The following is a 19,612-nucleotide window of genomic DNA, read 5'->3' as shown; positions in this document are numbered from 1 at the left end:
CAATGCTATTTGCACCTAAATACCCGAAGGTGCTCTTGACTCCACAAGGAGCATGACCCCCCTCCTGTGCGGCAAAACCTTCCTTTCTGCCATTGACCAGCATCTCTTTCACAGCTCATCAGCAGCTGAAAGAGTTGATTGCCCCATACCCCCACCAACCCCGCCGGCTGCCGTGATGCTCTGCTTCAGAAAGGCAGAGACTAGGGGCAGAGCAACCTATTCATCACGGAGGCGAAAGTGACACATTCTTTAGTGTGACTTTCACACTTCCTTTCCCAGATCGTGCGCGGCGCCCCTGGCTCCAGATAACGGCGCACCAGGGCGCCGCGGCGCACAGTTTGGGAACCACAGTGTTAGGGTATCAGAGCGCTTTAAAGGGATCCGCAGTAATAGACAAAAGACTTTGAGTGGGCAGGTGGGGTGCTGGATACATAGTGGATACAATAACATTACATTTAAACATTTAGAGGCAGATTTACAAGGCCCTTGCGCCACTTTTAACATGGGAAAAGTGACGCAAGGGGCTTGTAAAATCTGCCCCTCACAATATACGAGAAGCAAGGTCCCAGGGTCCATGGTGGGATGCCCGGAGGTGCCGGGTGGAGGGTGTATGGGTACTCCAGGAGATTCATTAGACAAAGGTGGAGTAAGGTTTCTGGAAGGTTAGATGGTAATATTTAGGTGAGTAATCGGTCCATTAGGAAGGTTTTGGCCTCTTTTTTTGAGTGAGCCAGAGAAGGGATTCGTCTAATGGCGGGCGGGAGTGATTTCCATATTCTTGGTGCGGCCCCTGAGAAGGCACAATTATAAGTTTTCTTTTTCGAAAATGTGCAGGTTGGAGCAAGAGGTCTTTGGTGGACCAGGAGTTTCTAGTTCCTCTGAATTACACAAGTTTTTGGACAAGATATGCAGGGGAGTTTGAGTATAATGCCTTGTGCGTGATACATGCCAATTTGAGTTGGATTCTGGCCTGTAGAGCAAGCCAGTTCAGAGCTTTCAGATGTGGTGAAATGTGGTCGAATTTCCTTGAACCAGTTAGTAGTCTAGCGGCAGCGTTGAGGCAGGCTTTTAAAGGAGCTAGGGAGATCTTGGGTACCCCGAGAGGGAAGAGCAGCCATATTCGAGTCTAGAGATGACAAGGGACTGGACTGCCATTTTTAGGTCAGGAGTATCAAGGAAAGGTTTGAGTTTCCTTAGGTAGCTCAGGTGGAATCTGGCTGATTTGGCCATCAAGTTGATGTGGTCCCGCATGTTCAGATTACAGTCAAGGGTTATTCCGAAGGATTTGGCTGATTCTACGATGGTCGGAGGACAATTTAAGGCGGTGATGGCCTTAATCCATACCGGAGTCTCAGGGTTGCTTTTAGGAGGGGAAATTAGTAGAAATTCTGTCTTCTTTGCGTTGAGTTTGAGTTGATTGGAGGAGAGCCATTGGACAGTCAATTTCAGGGCTTCATTCAGGGAAAGAATATCCTCGAGAGAGGGGATTTTGATGTAGATCTGGGTGTCGTCTTTGTACATCTGGTAGGAGATATTTGCGGTGTGTAGTACTTCGGCAAGCGGCTCGAGGTAATGATTGAAGAGGGTAAGGGACAGGGTTGAACCCTGGGGGACTCCAACCGTGACCGGCGAGGGAGCAGACAGGGGTCCATTGATTAGGAATCTCTGAGAAGGGTTGTGGAGGATGGACGTAAACCATTCAAGAACTGAGCCATCCATTCCCATCCTGAGTTTGAGGCGTTCGAGTTGTTTTTCATGGTTGACCGCGTCGAAGGCCGAGGATAGATCTAGGAGGATTAGGAGCAGGTATTGCCTTGGTCAAGGGCTCGGAGGGCATCATCCACGATGTGGAGAATGGTTTTTTCCGTGCTGTGCCCTGGGCTGAAACCGGATTGGAAGTCATCTAGTAGGTGGAAGTCAGTGATGGTTTGGCTCAGCTGCTGTTGCACACACTTCTCTAGAACTTTAGCGATGAGTGGGATGTTAAAGATGGGTCTAAAATTGTCAGGGGAGGCAGGGTCAAGCGCCGCCTTTTTAGGATGGGTAGGACTTGACCGGCTTTCAGAGAGTCAGGTATTGATCCCTGAAGAAGTGAAGCATTAATTATTGCAGTCCAGCTAGGAATGATGGATTCAGCGGCAGCAGCAAGGCAGTTAGAGGGGAGTGGGTCATTAAAGTGGTTGTTCGGATTTAGGATGGATAGGATTTTCGAAACGGAGTGTTCGTCATAGATTTTGAAGTCGGTCCCGTGCGCTTGGTTTTTGGGTGGAGCCTGTGGAGGCGGCTCGGAGGGAGGCCGAACTGGTAGGGGGTTGAGAGTGGGTAGCGGATCGGAGTTCGTTGCCGAAGGCAGTGATTTTATCTGAGAAAAAGGAGGAGAATTCCTCGGATGATATTAGTGACTTGGGGGTTTCTTTCAATGTTTTTGCCAGTTTGTTGGATTGGTGCTTGACCAATTCGAAGAGTTTGCGGGGTCTGTTCTTTGCGTTCCCCAGTTCAGATCTAAATAATTCTTTTTTTGAGTTGAGGATGTTCTGGTTGTAGGCGTTTCTGGCCTGGCAGAGAAGTTTTAAATGTGCGGCTAAGGGGTGATGTCTCCGGATTCTTTCTGCCTGCTGGAGGGATTTCCTCTCGCTGTTGAGGGACCTATTGAACCATGGGTTTCTGTCTTTGGTTTGTTCACACCAGAATGATCTGGAGAACAGAGCGGCCAAAGATGCCGTCTCTCCGGCTGTCGAGGCAGCAGTGTCTCATAAACGTGTGCAGTGATGCCCACGTAGCTGCCTAACAGATGTCATTCAGAGGGACTCCTTGTCCCAAAGCAGTAGTGGCTGCGATCGCCCTAGTGGAGTGGGCGCGCAGCCCCACTGGAGGCTCCTTTTTTGCTGGAGAATAGCAGGCTTTGATACACAAAACAACCCACCTGGAGATAGTCTGCTTGTGCACGGCCTGACCTTTCTTGGCGCCCCCGTAGCTAACAAAGAGCTGGTCATCCACCTGGTACTGTTTGGTGCGATCCAGAAAAAAGGAAAGCACCTGTTTTGGGTCCAGACGGTAGAGCCTCTCTTACTTTTTTTGAAGGATGCAGAGGTGGAAAGAAGGTGAGCAAAGTGATGGTTTGCCCAATGTGAAAGGAGGTGACAACATTGGGAAGGAAGGATGGACGGGTCCTGAGGACAACCTTGTCCGGATATACAGACAGAAAAGGAGGCTTGGATGAAAGAGCCTGGAGCACACTCACTCTTCTGGCAGATGTGATGGCCACCGGGAATGCAGTCTTAAGAGTTAAAAGTCTTAAGGGACAGTTGTGAAGGGGCTCAAAGGGAGCGCACATTAAATATGTCAAGACCATATTCAAGTCCCACTGAGGCATAATGAAGGGAATAGGAGGAAAGAGATGAGTCATGCCTTTGAAAAAATGATTTACAACTGGGGACTTGAATAGAGGAGGCTGATCAGGAAGCCGAAGAAAGGCAGAAATGGCTGAAAGATAGCCTTTAAGAGTGCCCCTGCTGGGCCAAGGAAAGGAGGAGCAAAAGAGCCTCAGAAAGAGGGGCAGAAAGGGAATCCACAGCCTTTGCTGTGCACCATGCTGCAAATTTGTTCCACCGGCAGGCTTATACCGTCTTAATAGAAGGACGCCTGGCTGCCAAGATTACATCACAAACTTCTGGAGGCAAGTCAAATGACGTCAACTGCCGCCACTCAATCTCAACGCAAGAGGTGGAGGCTAGACAGGTTCGGATGAAGGACCGCCCTCTGCTACTGCAACAGAAGATCCTCCGGAAGAGGCAGTCGGGTTAGAGGATCGATGGACATGTTGAGCAGCTCGGGATACCAGACTCTTCGTGCCCAATCCGGAGCCACAAGGATGACTTGGGCCTGGTTGCGCCTGATCTTCTTCAGCACTCTGGGCAGAAGTGGTATGGGCGGAAAGGCGTACAACAGACCGCAACTCCCCTTGTGATGAAAAGCATTGCCTAACGAGTGCCATCTTCGAAATTCCAACAAGCAGAACTGCTGACATTGTGCGTTCTCTTCAGTGGCAAATAGATCTAACCAAGAATCTCCCCACTGTCGAAAGAGACCTTGCATCACCTCTGTGTGAAGATGCCATTCCTGATCCAGCATGCACCTGCATCTGAGTTCGTCTGAGGTGTTAAACCACCAGGGATATGCCCTGATGTTCCAGCCATGTCTCGAGGGGGAGGGCTTTCTGAAATATGGTACACGACCCCACCGCCCTGTTTGTTGCAGTACTACATGGCAGTGATGTTGTCCGTGAACACCTGCACTACTCTTCCCAGGACAGAGGGAAGGAATGCCTTGAGTGCAAGACGGACCCCGCCTGGTGCTCCAGAAGGTTGATGTGGAGCCCGGACTCCGCCGGAGACCAGAGGCCTCTGATCTCCACCTCTCCCATGTGGACGCCCCATCCCATAAGGGATGCGTCTGTCACCACAGTGTGCTCTGGTTGGGGAATGGAAAGGGATCTGCCGTTGACTCAATCCTGGTTCGTGAGGCACCACTGCAATTGTCGTGCACTGCCCTCCGAGATCTGGACGCAATCGGACAGATTCTACTGATGCTGTGCCCACTGGAACTTCAGGTCCCATTGCAGAGCCACCTGGCATGATCGACCAGCAGGATGCAGGAGGCCATGAGGCCCAGCAGCCACAGGGTCATCCTGATCGAGACCCGCGATAGAGGCTGAAAGATTGAAATCATAGCCCGAATATCCCAGACTCGCTGTTCGGGAAGATAAACCCGAAACTGCCTCGTGTTCAGAACCGCTCGAATGAAGAGGAGCTTCTGAGAGGGAATCAGGTGTGACTTCGGCACATTGATGGAGAACCCCAGCGAATGCAGGAGGTCGGCTGTTGTCTGGAGGTGGGCAGCGACAGTCTGGGGCGAGCCCGCCTTCAAAAGGCAGTCGACGAGTTGGGGAAAACTGTAACCCCCGATCTGCGCAGATGAGCTGCGAGCACCGCCATCACTTTTGTGGGTAGACATCCTTTACCACGCATCAATTTCAACGTGGTACTATTACATCGTGGTTTTCACTACGCAAGTCGAATTGCACTGGAGGGCGCTGTAGACTAAGGAATAGTGTAAATTACTGTTTCCAACACCTTCCTTACTGTATGTAGACTGGAGTTGGAATAGTACTTCACACTATTCCTAAATCAAGAGCCCCTCCAGCGCAAGTTGATGTAACGACTTGCGTTGTGAAAACCGCATTCTAACAGACCGCAATAAATGGCCCTCGTTGTATCGTCATACATCCCTTTCGTGAACACCTGAGGGGCGCTGGTCAGGCCAAAGGGGAGCACGGTAAACTGAAAGTGCTCATGGCCTACAGTGAACCGCAGATAACACCAGTGGACCGGTAGGACGGGGACGTGAAAATAAGCGTCCTGCAAGTCCAACACTCCTAACCAGTCTCCAGGGTCGAGGGTAGACAAGACCTGAGCGAGAGTCAACATCTTGAACTTCTCCTTCCGAAGGAAGCAGTTGACGTTCCTGAGATCCAAGAAAGGACGCAGGCTCTTGTACTTCTTAGGAGCAGAAAGTAGTAGGATTAACGACCACAACCTACTTCTGGGGCAGGAACACGCTCAATGGCTCCCTTGGCCAAGAGAGCTGTGACTTCCTGTTGGAGAAGGGCCAGGTGATCCTCCGACATACGGTGGTACTGATGTAGCATGGCTGGAGGGGTAATCTCGAAGGGGAGGGAGTAGCCCCTTCAGATTATCTGCAAAACCCACCTGTCCGACGTGATGGTGTGCCAGTGAGGGAGGTGATGGCAGATCCTGCTGCCCACTGGCGTTTGATGGGCCTGAAATCTCAGGCTGCAGCAGTTGGTGGACTGGCCCGCCCGCTGAACCACGACGGTGGTTCCCACTTCCCCGCCCACACGAAGGTTGGGGAACTTGCACCAGCCTGGGCTCTGGGCAGGACGTAGGTGGGCACCCCTTCCGTAGCCATGAAAGGGGCGTAAAGCAGACTGTGCGGGCGGTTGGAGGGCCAAGGACTTGGAAGTAGCCCGTGAGTCCTTGAAACGCTCTAGAGCGTTGTCCGCTTTGTTGCCACAAAGGCGACGGCCATCAAAGGGCATGTCCATGAGAGTGTTCTGGACATTCCCAGAAAAGCCAGTCGATCTCAGCCAGGCAAAGCGTTGAAGGGCTACCGACATGGAAATCGTCCTGCCTAGAGAATCAGCGGTATCCAGCCCACAACGGATAGTAAACTTTGTCGCATACCTCCCGGCGGCAACGGCCTGGGAGAGCACTGTCCGGGGCTCCTCCATACACTGAGGCAGCACTTGCACAACCGTATCCCACACGGAGTGGGAATAACGGCCCAATAGACATGCAATAGACATGCAGTGTTTACCGACCGCAGTCCCAAGCTGGTGGAAGAGAAAATCTTTTTCCCAAGATGATCCAGCTTCTTGGTTTCCCTATCTGGTGGAGCAGTAGGGAATGTGCTCTTGGAGGTAGAGGCTTGGACCACCAAGCTCCCAGGGGTGGGTTTTGGGAGAGGAAAGTGGGGTCACCGTGAGCCGGGCGGTGGCGTCGAGCAATGATCCTATCCACGGGAGCCCCCGTGATGGGCCTGAATCAGGTGCCCAAAAGGACGTTGGTGAGGGCTTCACTGGGGTTCCAAAGAGCTCACTTGCGGTTGAAGCACCTCTGTCAGGAAGTTAATCCTGACCGCCACTGTAGGGAGCTCGAGGTTGAGAGACTTGGCCGCACTACGCAACACCACTGCGTATGACGCTCCCTCCTCCGTAGCCACGGTAGGAGGAGACAACCTGCCATGGTCAGGAGAGGTATCCAGACCACTGGCATCCCCCAGGTCCTCTCTCCAGTTCAGCTCATACTCCAACTGGTTAGTCAGAGGATCACCTGACCCCTCCCAGTCCTCCTCCTCATCCTCTGGGTGCCAATCTGGCCTAAAAGGGACCCCAGGAGTGAACAGGAGCACAAAACCCTCATTCGGCACCAGATCTGGCATTGGGCGATGCCGGTCCGGCTCCATGTCCACATAAGGATGGAAGCCAGTATTGACGCCGGCCGGGGGCATGACCAGCGCCGAATGCGGTTGCTGTGCCGGAGGACCTTATTACACCTTAACCGGCAGGCCTGGATCCAAGAGGGGCCTGCTGCGCCAGGGCCAGAGCTGCCACCGGAGAAGGCCTAGGCCCCCCAACTGAGTCCGCGGGGCCCGAAGGCAGGTTGGGGCTGCCCAAAGATGGCGTGCATCACCTCATAGAATTTACGAAGCTGAGCAGGAGTCGCTCCGGGTCCCGGGAAGGGAGGGCACCACGGAGTCGGCTCCACACGCGGAGCCACCGGAGGGGCACTGCCCGCATCCCTCGCCATATCAGACGACCGACAGGGAGAAGTCGAAGAGCGACTATGCTTCTTCGACTTCTTCTAGTGCTGCGACTTACCTGACCCAGAGTGCGAAGACTTAGAGGACCAATGATAATGGCTCCGCGACTGGTCCCTCGACCTCCCTCGCGACTGGGACCTTGAACGGCGCAGAGCCGACTGCCGGCGCTCAAGAAGCTTTTGGGACTGCTCCCGCAAAGCCTTCGGTGCCATGGACCGGCAGTCGGAGCACGACTTGGGGTTGTGGTCACGCTCCAGGCAAAAGAGGCACACGTGGTGTGGTTTAGTAACTGACATCAGTCGAGAACAGGAACCACAAGCCTTGAAGTCGGGCATCCCTACATGCACCAGGAGTCGATAGGACTCAAAAGACGTTGACAAAAGTTGCTCAAAAAGTTCAGTCAAAAAGTGACTGGAGCTACAGCTCTCTCCGGAATGGCGCTGGCTGGTGCAGAAAAAGAAAGAACTGCCGTCAACGCGCAAGGGCAGTGTCTAAGTAGCTTCCGCGTCGTCGTCCCCCAACCGCAATGCCAACGACAAACGCGGAGCCGACCGACGCCAACTTCCGACGCGCTGAGGTACTGCTGACAAAAAAACTTTACGGATCCAGTCTGATGCCTGGGGGTAATTCTAAAGTAAGGAATCTACAACTAACTGTTTCTTTCAGATGACTATATTAAACTCATAAACATTACGCAAGAGTTTTAGCTTATGGGCTGCTCGTGTCTGCGGGATATGGAGCAGTCCCACTTACCCTTGTCAGAAGATACAGAGAAAAGGCACTTGATAGGTTCTGAAGTACTTTCTTTGAGTCGTGGAGAGTAAGCAGGCATATTTTACATCTTCCTAAATGCAAAGATAGCAGATAACTGCCAACTTTCATGAGGACCGATGACAACTTCAGCACGAGGTATGCACTATTTTTCTCCACAGTGCTGTTTGCAATCTGCTTTGAAGAATTTTCACCACAAATCAGGCAAGACAAACTTTATATGGGTGACAAACAAAAACCATATCTACGAGATATCCCTTTTCTGCTTAAAACAACCTTAGCAAAAATAGCAGCTTCGTCATGGAAAATAGCAGAAATTGTTGAAGGGCTGGAACAACATGGTTAATTCAGACTGCAAATAATCCATATACATGGAAATCTTGTAAAAGCAACTTTTTCGGATGTCAGTCAAGACACCAGTCGGGTATTTCATATGTCGCCTTTGCTATATTAACAAAGAAAAAGAGTCGGTGGGATGGAGCTCAGCAATGCTGCGTGGCTGCACTGTCTCAGATCAGTTAAGTCGCTATCCAAAAATCCAGTTTTTCGCTACAAACAATTTAGCTACATACGTCATGCATATCTGACCCCAAAACAGATAAGTCGAATGTGCCCTGGGTCTTCCACGATTTGTCCCAGATATGTAGAGACCGAGGCAGAATTCCTACACATGGTGTGGCATTATCCGGTGGGTGGTGTCACTCTTCTGGGATGCCGTGATACAGGGCTTGATGAAAGTGACAGAACGGTTGATAATAAAAGACCACAACACATGCCTGCTCGGTGTGATGACCAGCACCAAAAAGTCAAAGCACGTGTGCGCCTTAATTGATTTAGTTTTCATTCTCACAAAAAGATGCATCAAAATTGCCTGGAAGGTGGCAACAGCACCTTCGACTCATGCCTGCTGTTGAGATACCTTGATATGGGCATATGCAGAGGTGACCGTGTTATCAGGCACTATTAGGAGAGGCAGAAGGGGGGGAAAGTTTTACATCATGGGACACTTATCTTGAGAAAATGGAGGCAAAGTCTATCCACCCTGATGCTGTAGTACCTTGTCCGTTATGGTTTGAGTGGGGCAACTCCCTCCTCTGACCCACTTAAAATAGAGAGGAACCCCTGTCTGGGGTTCCAGGGTGGCAACATCGCAGACCTGTTACAATGGCTGTTGGAAAGCAATTTGGTGAAACGTTACCACATGACCCAGAAATGCCAGGGAAATGGGAAATAATTCTACAACACAGGTTGTGGCAATCATGAAGTTTGGGCTCGTTATTGTTCATCTGATGTTTCTGTTTTCATTCAGTTCTTCTTTCCTGGCAGCCACCTGTGTAAAATGAGTTCGAGGCACATCAGCAACTTTTAACAACAGGTCCTAGAAACGTATCAGTCTACTCCTATAGGCATTGTTATCCACTGCTGTACCACGTAAGTGCACAGTCCTCTGTGACAAAGAACCGGTGTTTGAAATTTCTGTTCCAAGTTTTTTATGAATCACTAATTTTTAAATAAAAATATGCCAACATAGAAAAATATGCAGATTGCCTAATAATAGGGCTTTAAAATCGATTAATAGAGAACTCATAATTTCCTTATGTGTTTGACTCTCTTATAATGGAACAACATTCCACTATATGGCAATAGATATTGGTAAGTCACAATTTTACATGTTTGCGATTTCTATAAACACTGATGCCAGACGAGGATCGAAATTTCATTGCTAATTGCAGAGTATTTTTAGGACTCAACCTGGACATTCAAAATTGGATTGGCACAGTTCACACAAAGGGCCCGATTACGATACCAGATCACTGTATTTCGATTTTATGCGTCAGCAGATGCCTCTGCCGTGCAGCGCCTTCAGGATGTCAGTGCACCACGTGCAATGCACCATGTTGTGCATGGCACACAGTGCACACACAACAGGGCTAAGGTATGGGGGCACTGCATGTACCCCCAGGTACATGTTGCTATGGGCTCTGATGCCCATGGGCGCTGTTGGGGGCCCCCTTGTAGCCTTTCCAACAACCTTTTCATGGCAGTGTCTCAGCCAGTTGTCGGAAAAACCCAATCAGAATCACGACAGCAGTGCCTGCCTCTGCCCCTCGGCCATTCTGGGATTATTTTCCAACCTCCGTTCCGCGAGGCTCTATGATTCATGTGGTGGCGTCGATGTTGCATCCGACTGCCTTGGGTCCAATAGCCAGTATAGTAATACGGCGGTCAAACCGAAGGGCTGGTGGCGGTCGAACCGCCAACGACAGACTGTCGGCAGTCTGACTAAAAACCCTGTAATCAGGCACGATGAGTTTGAATACACCTAACCTCTGCCAACATAAAGCAGACATAATATGACCTATATTTGAATGTGTTAAAAATATAAGCATTAGAGCTTCAGGAACCGCAAACTGGTGTCATTTACACATACTATGTCGTTGGCTCAGTTTTGGGAATGCCTTTGGTGGAAGTTCGGGAGATGCCAGTGGGAAATTTATGACTATCACAACGCTTCTTGTCATGAACAACTTCCCTAGCTAGACTTTGGTGTCTTATAATGCTCCTACATTAACCTGGCAACCTCCAGTTGCCCTACCAAAGTATGTATTACCAATGAGCTTAGTGGAGGGCTGGTATAATGTGAAATAGAGGCATTTTTAACACCACTCCCTTGTTTCCTTGTGAATATAGAAAAAGAGATTAGAAAGTTCTGAGGTGAGAACGAGCACCAATGCTCAAGATCTCCTCAGTGAAATCTGATCTCATCTTCGATCCACTAAATATGAGGAAAAGGAACTGGGAATGGGAATGGGGTATGGAGAGCGGAAGATGAAAATGAGTGGAACCACAAAGGCTTCTATTTTTGGTTGAGGAACATGAGCCTGATCCTTATTCAATGGACGGGAATGTATTAGGAGACAGAAGAGCCCATATAATCACCATCAATGAATAAATAAATATATTGGCAGAAAAATAAAATGCATTCCAAAACTAATACTATTCTAACAAAAGAGACCAAAGAAGCATATCTCACAACCCAAAGGAACTTGAATTAGAATACTGGATTCATACATCCTCATTTTGAAAGAAAATAACAAACATGGATTTCTATTGAAGTGAGCTATATGTAACAAAAATACTCTATTCCCCAGATGTGGTGAGCAAAGTAAGAGTACTAAGAAGAAAACAGAACGGGGAGGGCATTACTTCGACTCCTCAGAGGGTAGAAACATGCTTTGCAATAGACTACGACATCCCCATGCTCTCAGCTGTGGTCTAGTGTGTTGTTATATCCAGGCAAAGGAGAATAATTAGGTTATTAGATCACCTGGGGTACTGGTGGTGACCTCACGAATTGGCCACAAATGACCATATTAAAGTCTACTTGCTCAATGCTTCCAGTTCAATTAGTAAATTATGATTTCCTTTTTTTCATTACCCCAACTGTTTAAACGTATATCCATCTTATATTTCAATGCTTCTAATCAATTACTTCTATAACTATTACTATACAAGCTAAGTGCACCAATTAACATCGAAACCAACTTGATGGGGAGAGGATGTGGCCTTAGGGCTAGAGCCATCGACCTCGATGCTGGGGAACCGGGTTCGAGTCTCGGTAGGGATATCCTGTGATTCTGGACAAATCACGTAATCTCCCTGTGGATAACAAAAAATGAACGTGTCCCTCTGTAACACACTGGTGCTCATGTAAAGCGCTTTGATACTTTTGGATCCAGTGCGCGCTATATAAAACTCCTGGGGGGGAAAAACTCAAAATCCTATTGAATCCACCGCTAAGGGTTACTGCAGTTGTCTTCCTTCATGGGGTGTTCATGGTTTTTAAGTCAGCTTCAATCACTAGGTTCCAAAACTGTATGATCGCTCTGACATTCACAATAGTCCAGTAACTATTACTTTCAATCACAAAGCAGTGTTACCAACATAATGACAATCATTCTCTCTCGCAGTACAGTAAAGGGGATTCGCTCCCAATAGCCCCTTGAATGCAATCACCGACAAACCAATACCTTCAAAGAAAAGTAGATACAAATGTGGCTAAGGGTCTCTGAAGTTGCAGCACAGACTCTTACCTGATGCAGTCTACGATTCCTGAGTATGTGTCTTCATTCACTCCCCTCTGCAGGGACTGTAGCCTCGTCTTAATCACTAAGCAAGAAGAAAAAAGAAACGCTTGTGAGTGGCATAAGCAAGCAGGGTTGATTGAGTACAGGGACCCCCATAAAAGTGCCATGTGGTGTCCTCCATCAAACAGGCCAAATACACCAAGTCATGAAGTACTTGATTAAGTAACGCAGCAGAAATGAAAATACAAAGGTGTAACAACAAAAACTAGAAAAGTGTTCCTGGGTGGCAGCTTAGGTACAATGTAGCCAATTGCAACCTCACGCATCTATGGGTTCAAATAACTTCGAAGTAAAGCATATTAAAAAAAGATCTTAATGGACATCATGTATAAACAAGATGTCTGATTTACTAAATTAGCTGAACTTCAAGGAGCTAAAAAATGTTGAGCAGGTCTAGGAAAGAGCTCAATGATACAGTGGTGAACACGAGTATAGCCAGAAGATAAAGGACTTTGTATGTCTACTCTCTGCACCATTAATAAGGACTCCTTTGGAGTATTGCACCCATAACTGGAGGAGACTATTCAATTGCTGAGGCCTTTTCTATAGTAGTGTATCCAGGTCAGAAGGCCTTATCAAGAGCAGTGTGTCCAGTTCTAGGGGCCCTGCCTGGAGTACCGTGTACAGTTTTGGAGGCCACTTCTTCAGACTGTAAAGGGCAGATTGGAAACAGTCAAGCGTCAGAGATCAAAACTACAAGTGAACTAAAGAGAGGATCACAAATACAAAAGTAGCAAACATTAGAAATTAAAATGGTCCTTATGATATAATGGAGAGAATCAATTCCTTAGTCGAAAGAAACACAGTGTGAGCCTGGTATATGCTGTCCACTAATTAAAGTGGGCACCTTGCACCAGCCCAAACGACCCTTATGATGTATGAGGTCAAAGATAACCTTTAAAAAGCATTCCTAGTGGTAGATGTGAAGAGCAGCCTTCAGGCTTAATCTTGAAGCAATGTAAAGCAGCTTGTTTTACCAGAATGTCACCTTTAGTATTAACCAAATGGAAGGAGAACCACACAGTAGTTATAAAAATATGTATTTATTTATATAACACTCTAGTATCCTCTATACGAGAATACAACACAAAGCACACAAGACTTTAGCAAATAAATAGTTGTAAGTAGCACAATACACAGTGGGCTCCAGGAGGAGACCAAACCAAACCACAGCAAAAATGGAAGTTATGATTTTTGGCCTCAGTAAGGACTTTTGGAACCTAAAATGGTGGCCTGAAGAGATAGGGATCCCCCCTCTTCCAGTGGCTAAGGTGAAGAATCTTGGGGTTCTCATAGATGACCAACTCACTTTCAGGCCCCAGGTCAATGCTCTAACATTTTCAATTTATATTCTTTTGAAAATGGTACGGAAGATACTTCCTTTTCTCCCCGAAAGCAGTAAATAGACAGTGGTTACAGCCGGCTGGATTACTGCAATAGCTTGCTGCTGAATGCCCAACAGGTACTTCTGAACAAGATGCAGGTCCTGCAAAATGCAGCAGCCAGACTCCTGACTGGCATTCCGAAGTACGCCTCCGTGTCGGGCCAACTCACGAAACTACACTGGCTGCCGGTGCGTAAGCGGATTGCTTTTAAGGCCTTTTGTCTGGTTTTTAAGGCCCTCCAAGGCCTTGGACCGGCCTGTCTGAAAGAATTTTTTCATTGGTACAACCCCCGCAGACAGCTAAGATCATCGAGCTTGCGTCTGGTCAGAGTTCCTAACATAAGGAAAGCACGATGGGGGGGTAGGGGTTTTGTGTTGGGGGCCACAAAGGCCTGGAACACCTTGCCCTTTGCCCTGAGAAACACCACGGATCTTATGACATTTAGGAAAGGCATCAAGACTTGGCTATTCACACAGTAATCTCGTTCGGCTCATACCCTTTGGGAGCATTTCAACAGCGCCAGGACACCTCCGGGTAACAGTGCGCTCTATAAATGTCTAAAAATAAAATTAAAATAAAAATAAATATACTAAAATAGTGATATAAGAACCATCACTGGGGTCAAGACAGTGTCTGGAACACGTAGAATCGCTGGCACCCTCGGGAACCACCCAAGGTGAGTAGAAAGGGACCCCAAGGAGGACGGGTGCGGTGTGCTAACACGACCACGGACTCCGTACAATTCTATGAGGGAGTCGCAGTTACAATTTTAAAGTTTAAGGACCCCTCTCGCTGGACTTGGAGGAAGCCCTTTGGTCCCTAAGAGGTTGGAGAGCCACCCCACCCGTGGATACCGTGGTATCCGAGTTACCTATCCTAGAGGAGCCGGGTGCAAAGGCCTGGAGTGGTGTTGGAAACCACTGTTGTTCTCAATGGAGGGCTGCGAAGAAGAGCTGCTGCCGGGAAAGAAGGAAGTGTCCGTAGGAATCCATGGGTGGATTCATGATGGAAAGAAACTGAAAGCAGAGGGGAAAGAGTCTGGGTCACTTCAGGGTGACCTGGGGCTTGGTATACGAATGCCCACCGATGTTGGGTGCTTCAGGTGGGAGGAGGGGATGCTTGTCTTTGCAGCCACGAGGTCCAGTAAACGTCGAGGACGACCAGGAGCCCGATTGCGAGCTGCTCCACGAAGGATGTCGAGTGCGGAGGAGTCAGTGTCCGGCTGGAGCACTAACAAGCCTTGGCAACAGCAACCCACGCAGGAAGGTCAAGGTTACGGTGTTGACCAGCAAGGTCCAGGGAACTCACCAAGCAATGAGCAGTCAGGGCACATCTTGAGCAACCAGGAAAGCCCAATAGAAATCAAGATAACCCTCAAGAGGACCCAGAAGGCCGAATGACCAGGCCACGGAGCACTCAGTACGAGGAGGCTGGAGTTCTTTGGTGGAAATACTGGACTACACTGAGTCCAATTCACAAGTTCAGGAATCGCCAACAAGCATGTGCACTTGCAAACGTACGCGGTGCCCAGGGGTTCGTGTTATGCAGTTCCCACAAGAGAAATACTGGCCTCAAACTCAGTGAGAGGGCAGATCAACCTCAAGGAACTTCGGAACCCACCTCCTGTGTTGCTGGAGCCTTTGGAGTACGCCGAAGCTCAGGATTAGCAGACTGTTCAGTTGCGTTACGGTGCCTGAGAATACAGGGGACTCCTTCATCCCAGGGGAGATGCTTCAGTTGTCCTTAGTGCTTCACAGGTCCTGCATGTGGTGCAAGGGCACAGACAATGCTTTGGGCGGAGAGGGAGACAAAGTCTGGCCAGTCGAAGTCCAGCGAAGTCCAAAGTGTCCAGTCGGTTGAAGGTCAGTGGTTCTGTGTTGCAAAATCTTGTCCACGTAAAATCTAGAGTCTTTCAGTCAGGTAAGCCCTTATGTACCCACGGGAGAGGGTTGGACAGATTCAGGGGACCCTCCTAGAGGAGGGTGAGGACAGAGGGGAGGTTACTCCCATGTCCTTTGTCCAGTTTCGTGCCAGAGCAAGAATCAACGGCTCCCAGAACTGGTTTGAGCTAGACCATGCAAGGGACACCAAATGTGCCCCAGGTGCAGACTTTCAGGCACTTTGGAAGTACACCCACCCAGCCCCAATACACTAAATCCTGTCTGGCAGGTGGTCACACCTCCCTGTGACAGGATGCCTATTGTGCTGTCTTCCTCTGCTCGGGCTTGGCTCAGCAGGAGGAGGGCAGAAATGTGTCCCTGGTCGGCAGCATCCATTTTCTGCTGACCGGGTCGAGAAGGCTGGCATTGGAAAGACAGTGACCCCAAAAAGCTTGCTTTAGAAGGGTGGAAACATACCTCCCACACCAGTTACTGGTGTGGAGGTATGATTCCAAGGTGCTTGATACCAAACACAACATGTTTTATTTCAGCTGTTTTCGAGATAGCATTTACCGTGAGGTTATAATGCACCTCTATCTATATGTCTGGCTGGATCACAGACAACCGGTGGAATGGTCTCTGAAGGCTGCAGAGGTACTCTGCTCATGCAGGGGCACCCTCTCACGTAAAACCCAGCACCCTGCCTTCAGGATTGTTAAGGCCTGCTATAGGGGTGACTTACCAGTTTTAAGTGTAGTGACCTATAGATATAGTGGACCTATAGATATAGTGAACCTATATCAAAAGCAAGTAGTGCAAGCACCAGCTTACACAGGCTGCAATGGCATACCTGTAGTTCCATTTTGCATAGCCTCTCATGGGTGGCATAATGCATGCTTCAGCCTAATGGAGGCCTCTGGGGTACCTATGTCCTGGGTACATGTGTACCATATACTAGGAACTTATAAGGGTACCACAGTATCCAATCTGGAGTGTAACAAAGTACATGGCATAACATTTTAATGCAAAAGCAGATAGACTGGGGTCCTGATTCTCAGGATCCCAGTAAGACTGGTTAAAAAACCAGCAAAACATCAGGCAAAAAGTGGGGGTATCTATGCAGTCAGATCCTACCTTCCTACACACAGTACAAGCAGAGACTAGATTAGAAAGGGAAACCCATGGAGTAAAATGACAAAGAACAAAACAGTAAGTGGAAATGACATGCACGAAGGGCAATGTGAAACAGTAAGCAAAAGTATAGCTAGAGAGTATGAGTGTCATTTGGGAGATGGCAAATGACCCCCTTCCCACTGGGACAGAAGAGACCCCTCCTTCGTTCACCATGCAGCAGACAGTCTGCCATATTTTAAGTGACTTGCGGCCAAGTGGGGCATTTCTGAGGAAAGTGATTCCACTGTATTGGCTGGTACACTTAATGCTGGTCAAAGAGCCATGTTATGGCAGCCAGCTTGGCATTCGTTTGTTTCTTTGCCACAAACCTTCTAAAACGAAAATGTGTTCCTGAGAAAAAATAATCAATGATATTGATGAGCAGGGAGTGTTGTGAGGGTCTAGTCCGTTCCAGGTCAACAATGCTTCAAGTGGCAGAAGCAGGCCGGAAAACTATCTGCAGAAGACCCACCTTAAATAAGAGAGGCATTTAGATGCAGTTACCTGGCATCCCTCTGGCGAATGGGCCACCGGGTTATAGGTTTCCGATGGTGGAGCAAGCATAGGCTCCACTACCACCAAACGTAACAGTTCTCCCGACATTACATGAGGCAGGGGAGTTGCGGATTTAGAATTGTGGGAGCCCTGACAAATTATGGTGCATCTCCTACCCCATCAAACCCTTTAAAATCCCAATAATGGGATCTGCTTAAAAAGCAGACAGGAAAATTGACTGAGTGGACCTGTGACCAACCCTACTCTACCTTTCTCATAGAGTATCTGGAAGGCTAGTGCCCATCTGGGCCTTTTTTGCAAGAATTATGCTTTGAGGGCAATGTATCCTGCTTCCAGAAGCTACTGTCGGAGACAACTGTGGAAGGTAAGCCATTGTCGCTTAGACAAGAAGATGCTTATCTGCAACAATGGGTCTTCAAGTCTTGTGATATACTGAGGTTTTGCACAAAGAAATGTTAAGAACAATGATTTTACTCTGTCACTTGCTTGTCTTTGTATTGCTTTTACAAGGCTGTGCCGGCAAGTTTAGTCACAGAAGCTACACCACAATGTAATATCTTGAAGGAAGATATTGCGGAATCAGCTTAACTGGATCACATTAAGCATGAATGTTTTTAGCAGTTAGTATGGAATGGCTGAGGTTAAACTGGTGCTTTATTGGTTAGGCAGGTAAAGTAGCGCTTGCACTGTATCAAGTGTGGGCATTGTTAGTTGCACTGCATGCAGCAGAATTCTGGGATACTTTCTAACTAAACGCCCAAGTACATGGACAATGTTTAATTATATACTTTGCTAGGATACCCCTGAGCACTCCTAGTGCATTCTAGTCAACTGATGAGCCAGTGGAAGCAATGCCTCTGCTGTACTGGGCCAGGCACTCTTTCTGTCCCAGTGCAGGAGTGCAGTAGGCAGCCTTTGCTGAAGTCCTCAGTTTGGTGAGGCTACATTTCTGTTCAATAGGACAACTATAGGCATATCGAGAGCTCGATCCATTTAAGACGTCAGAGAAGATGAAGAAAGAAGGCCTTGCTTATATCTAGGACAGGTACTTGAATTTTTGTAGAGACATCCTGCCTCCTTGGGAAAAATATTCCCAAGAAATGATCTACTGCGAACAAGAGGAAGAGTGGCTTTGAAAGATATCTGTCAATTGAAGAATAGTTTCCCGTCAAACACAAATAAAAAAGCAGGCAATTCCCAGCAGAGTTATAAAGTGCCTCTCTTTTACAAATATTAATGGTATAGGATAAAGGGGTGAGGCATGAGGGACTCTGCTGCGAGGGACAGGTGGAATCCCTCCAGCCTCCATATGTATTTAAAACCAACAAGGCCGGCGGTCATGAAACAGCGAAAAGCAAGATACAGTCTCATGCTTGCTGTAATTCTTGTTATGGCATTGTCTACACCATCAAATGGTTCTGAAAGATGAGCAGCACCGGCCCAGCCCAGTCACCTGAGCCAACATATCAGAAGTTCTCAGAGCTATCAAACAGAGCAGTCTCTTTCCAGAGGATCAGCTCTAGGTGATGTGCAGACTTCTAGGAGACCACTCTCGAGCAAGTACATCTGGCTTTGTTTATAGATGCATCTAGCCATGCTGCCTCAGGCAATAACCCATTAATCGAAAATAATTTAAGGCCACCTCATTGCATATGTGACTTTCAGAAAACCATTTCCTTGATATTTAACACAGAAGTGTAAGTCATGGTTCCTGAAGGTGTCTCGCTGGTGCTGGTCACAAGTGTAATTCTTACTAACCATGTATGGTAGGAGATGTAAGAGGCGAGTCAATCATGAACAAAATGTTCATGTTGTTTGCTGCAGTACAATAAAAATAGAGTAGAAGTGCAGCGCATGGGGGAGGGAAAACCCAGAATGGCAAACATATATTCTAAATTATTTGAATCTCCAAAGCTTATGATTCTTGTTTGTTTCAAATATTGTAATGCATTTCATTTTCATTTGTCTTTATATCAATTGTATTGTTGTCCAAACCTGTCAATCTTAAACATGCTTGCAAAAAAAAAGAGAGAAGCAGATGCTTCAAGGTGAACGAATAAACACATAGAAAACAATTTTAGCTCAGTATTGGTAATGTTAGTTGAATATTTCATGTGTTGCGATAAGTTGTACATATTCCAGAAACAGAGGGTAGAGAAATACATTGCTAAAGAAACAATGCAATGTATCATAACATAAAGCTAATCCCAATAGCCGACTCCCAATTAAAAAATTATGTAAAATGGCAAGTTGTGCATAGTTTTAACTTGTGCATACATTTTCATAGAAGACAGTGAGGGGATAATGGCTGACTGCCACAGAAACGTTTAAGCTTGGT

General features: G+C 47.8%; 1 protein-coding gene across 3 annotated transcripts in view; it reads right to left on the bottom strand.

Annotated features, from left to right (window-relative positions):
• The window catches only part of SLC25A22 (solute carrier family 25 member 22), a 318,065-nt gene that overhangs the window by 14,630 nt on the left and 283,823 nt on the right, over positions 1–19,612 (bottom strand). For all 3 annotated transcript variants that reach the window (XM_086957761.1, XM_086957763.1, XM_086957762.1), the window contains exon 9: positions 12,267–12,342. In XM_086957761.1, the coding sequence (XP_086813887.1) occupies positions 12,267–12,342 (76 nt within the window). The remainder of the gene's footprint in view (positions 1–12,266; positions 12,343–19,612) is intronic.

This window comes from Lissotriton vulgaris, chromosome 2_1 (assembly GCF_964263255.1).
Source record: "Lissotriton vulgaris chromosome 2_1, aLisVul1.2, whole genome shotgun sequence".
NCBI classification, from domain to species: Eukaryota; Metazoa; Chordata; class Amphibia; order Caudata; family Salamandridae; genus Lissotriton; species Lissotriton vulgaris.
The sequence above is the reverse complement of the archived record's forward strand: the minus strand, read 5'-3'. Positions and strand labels throughout refer to the sequence as shown.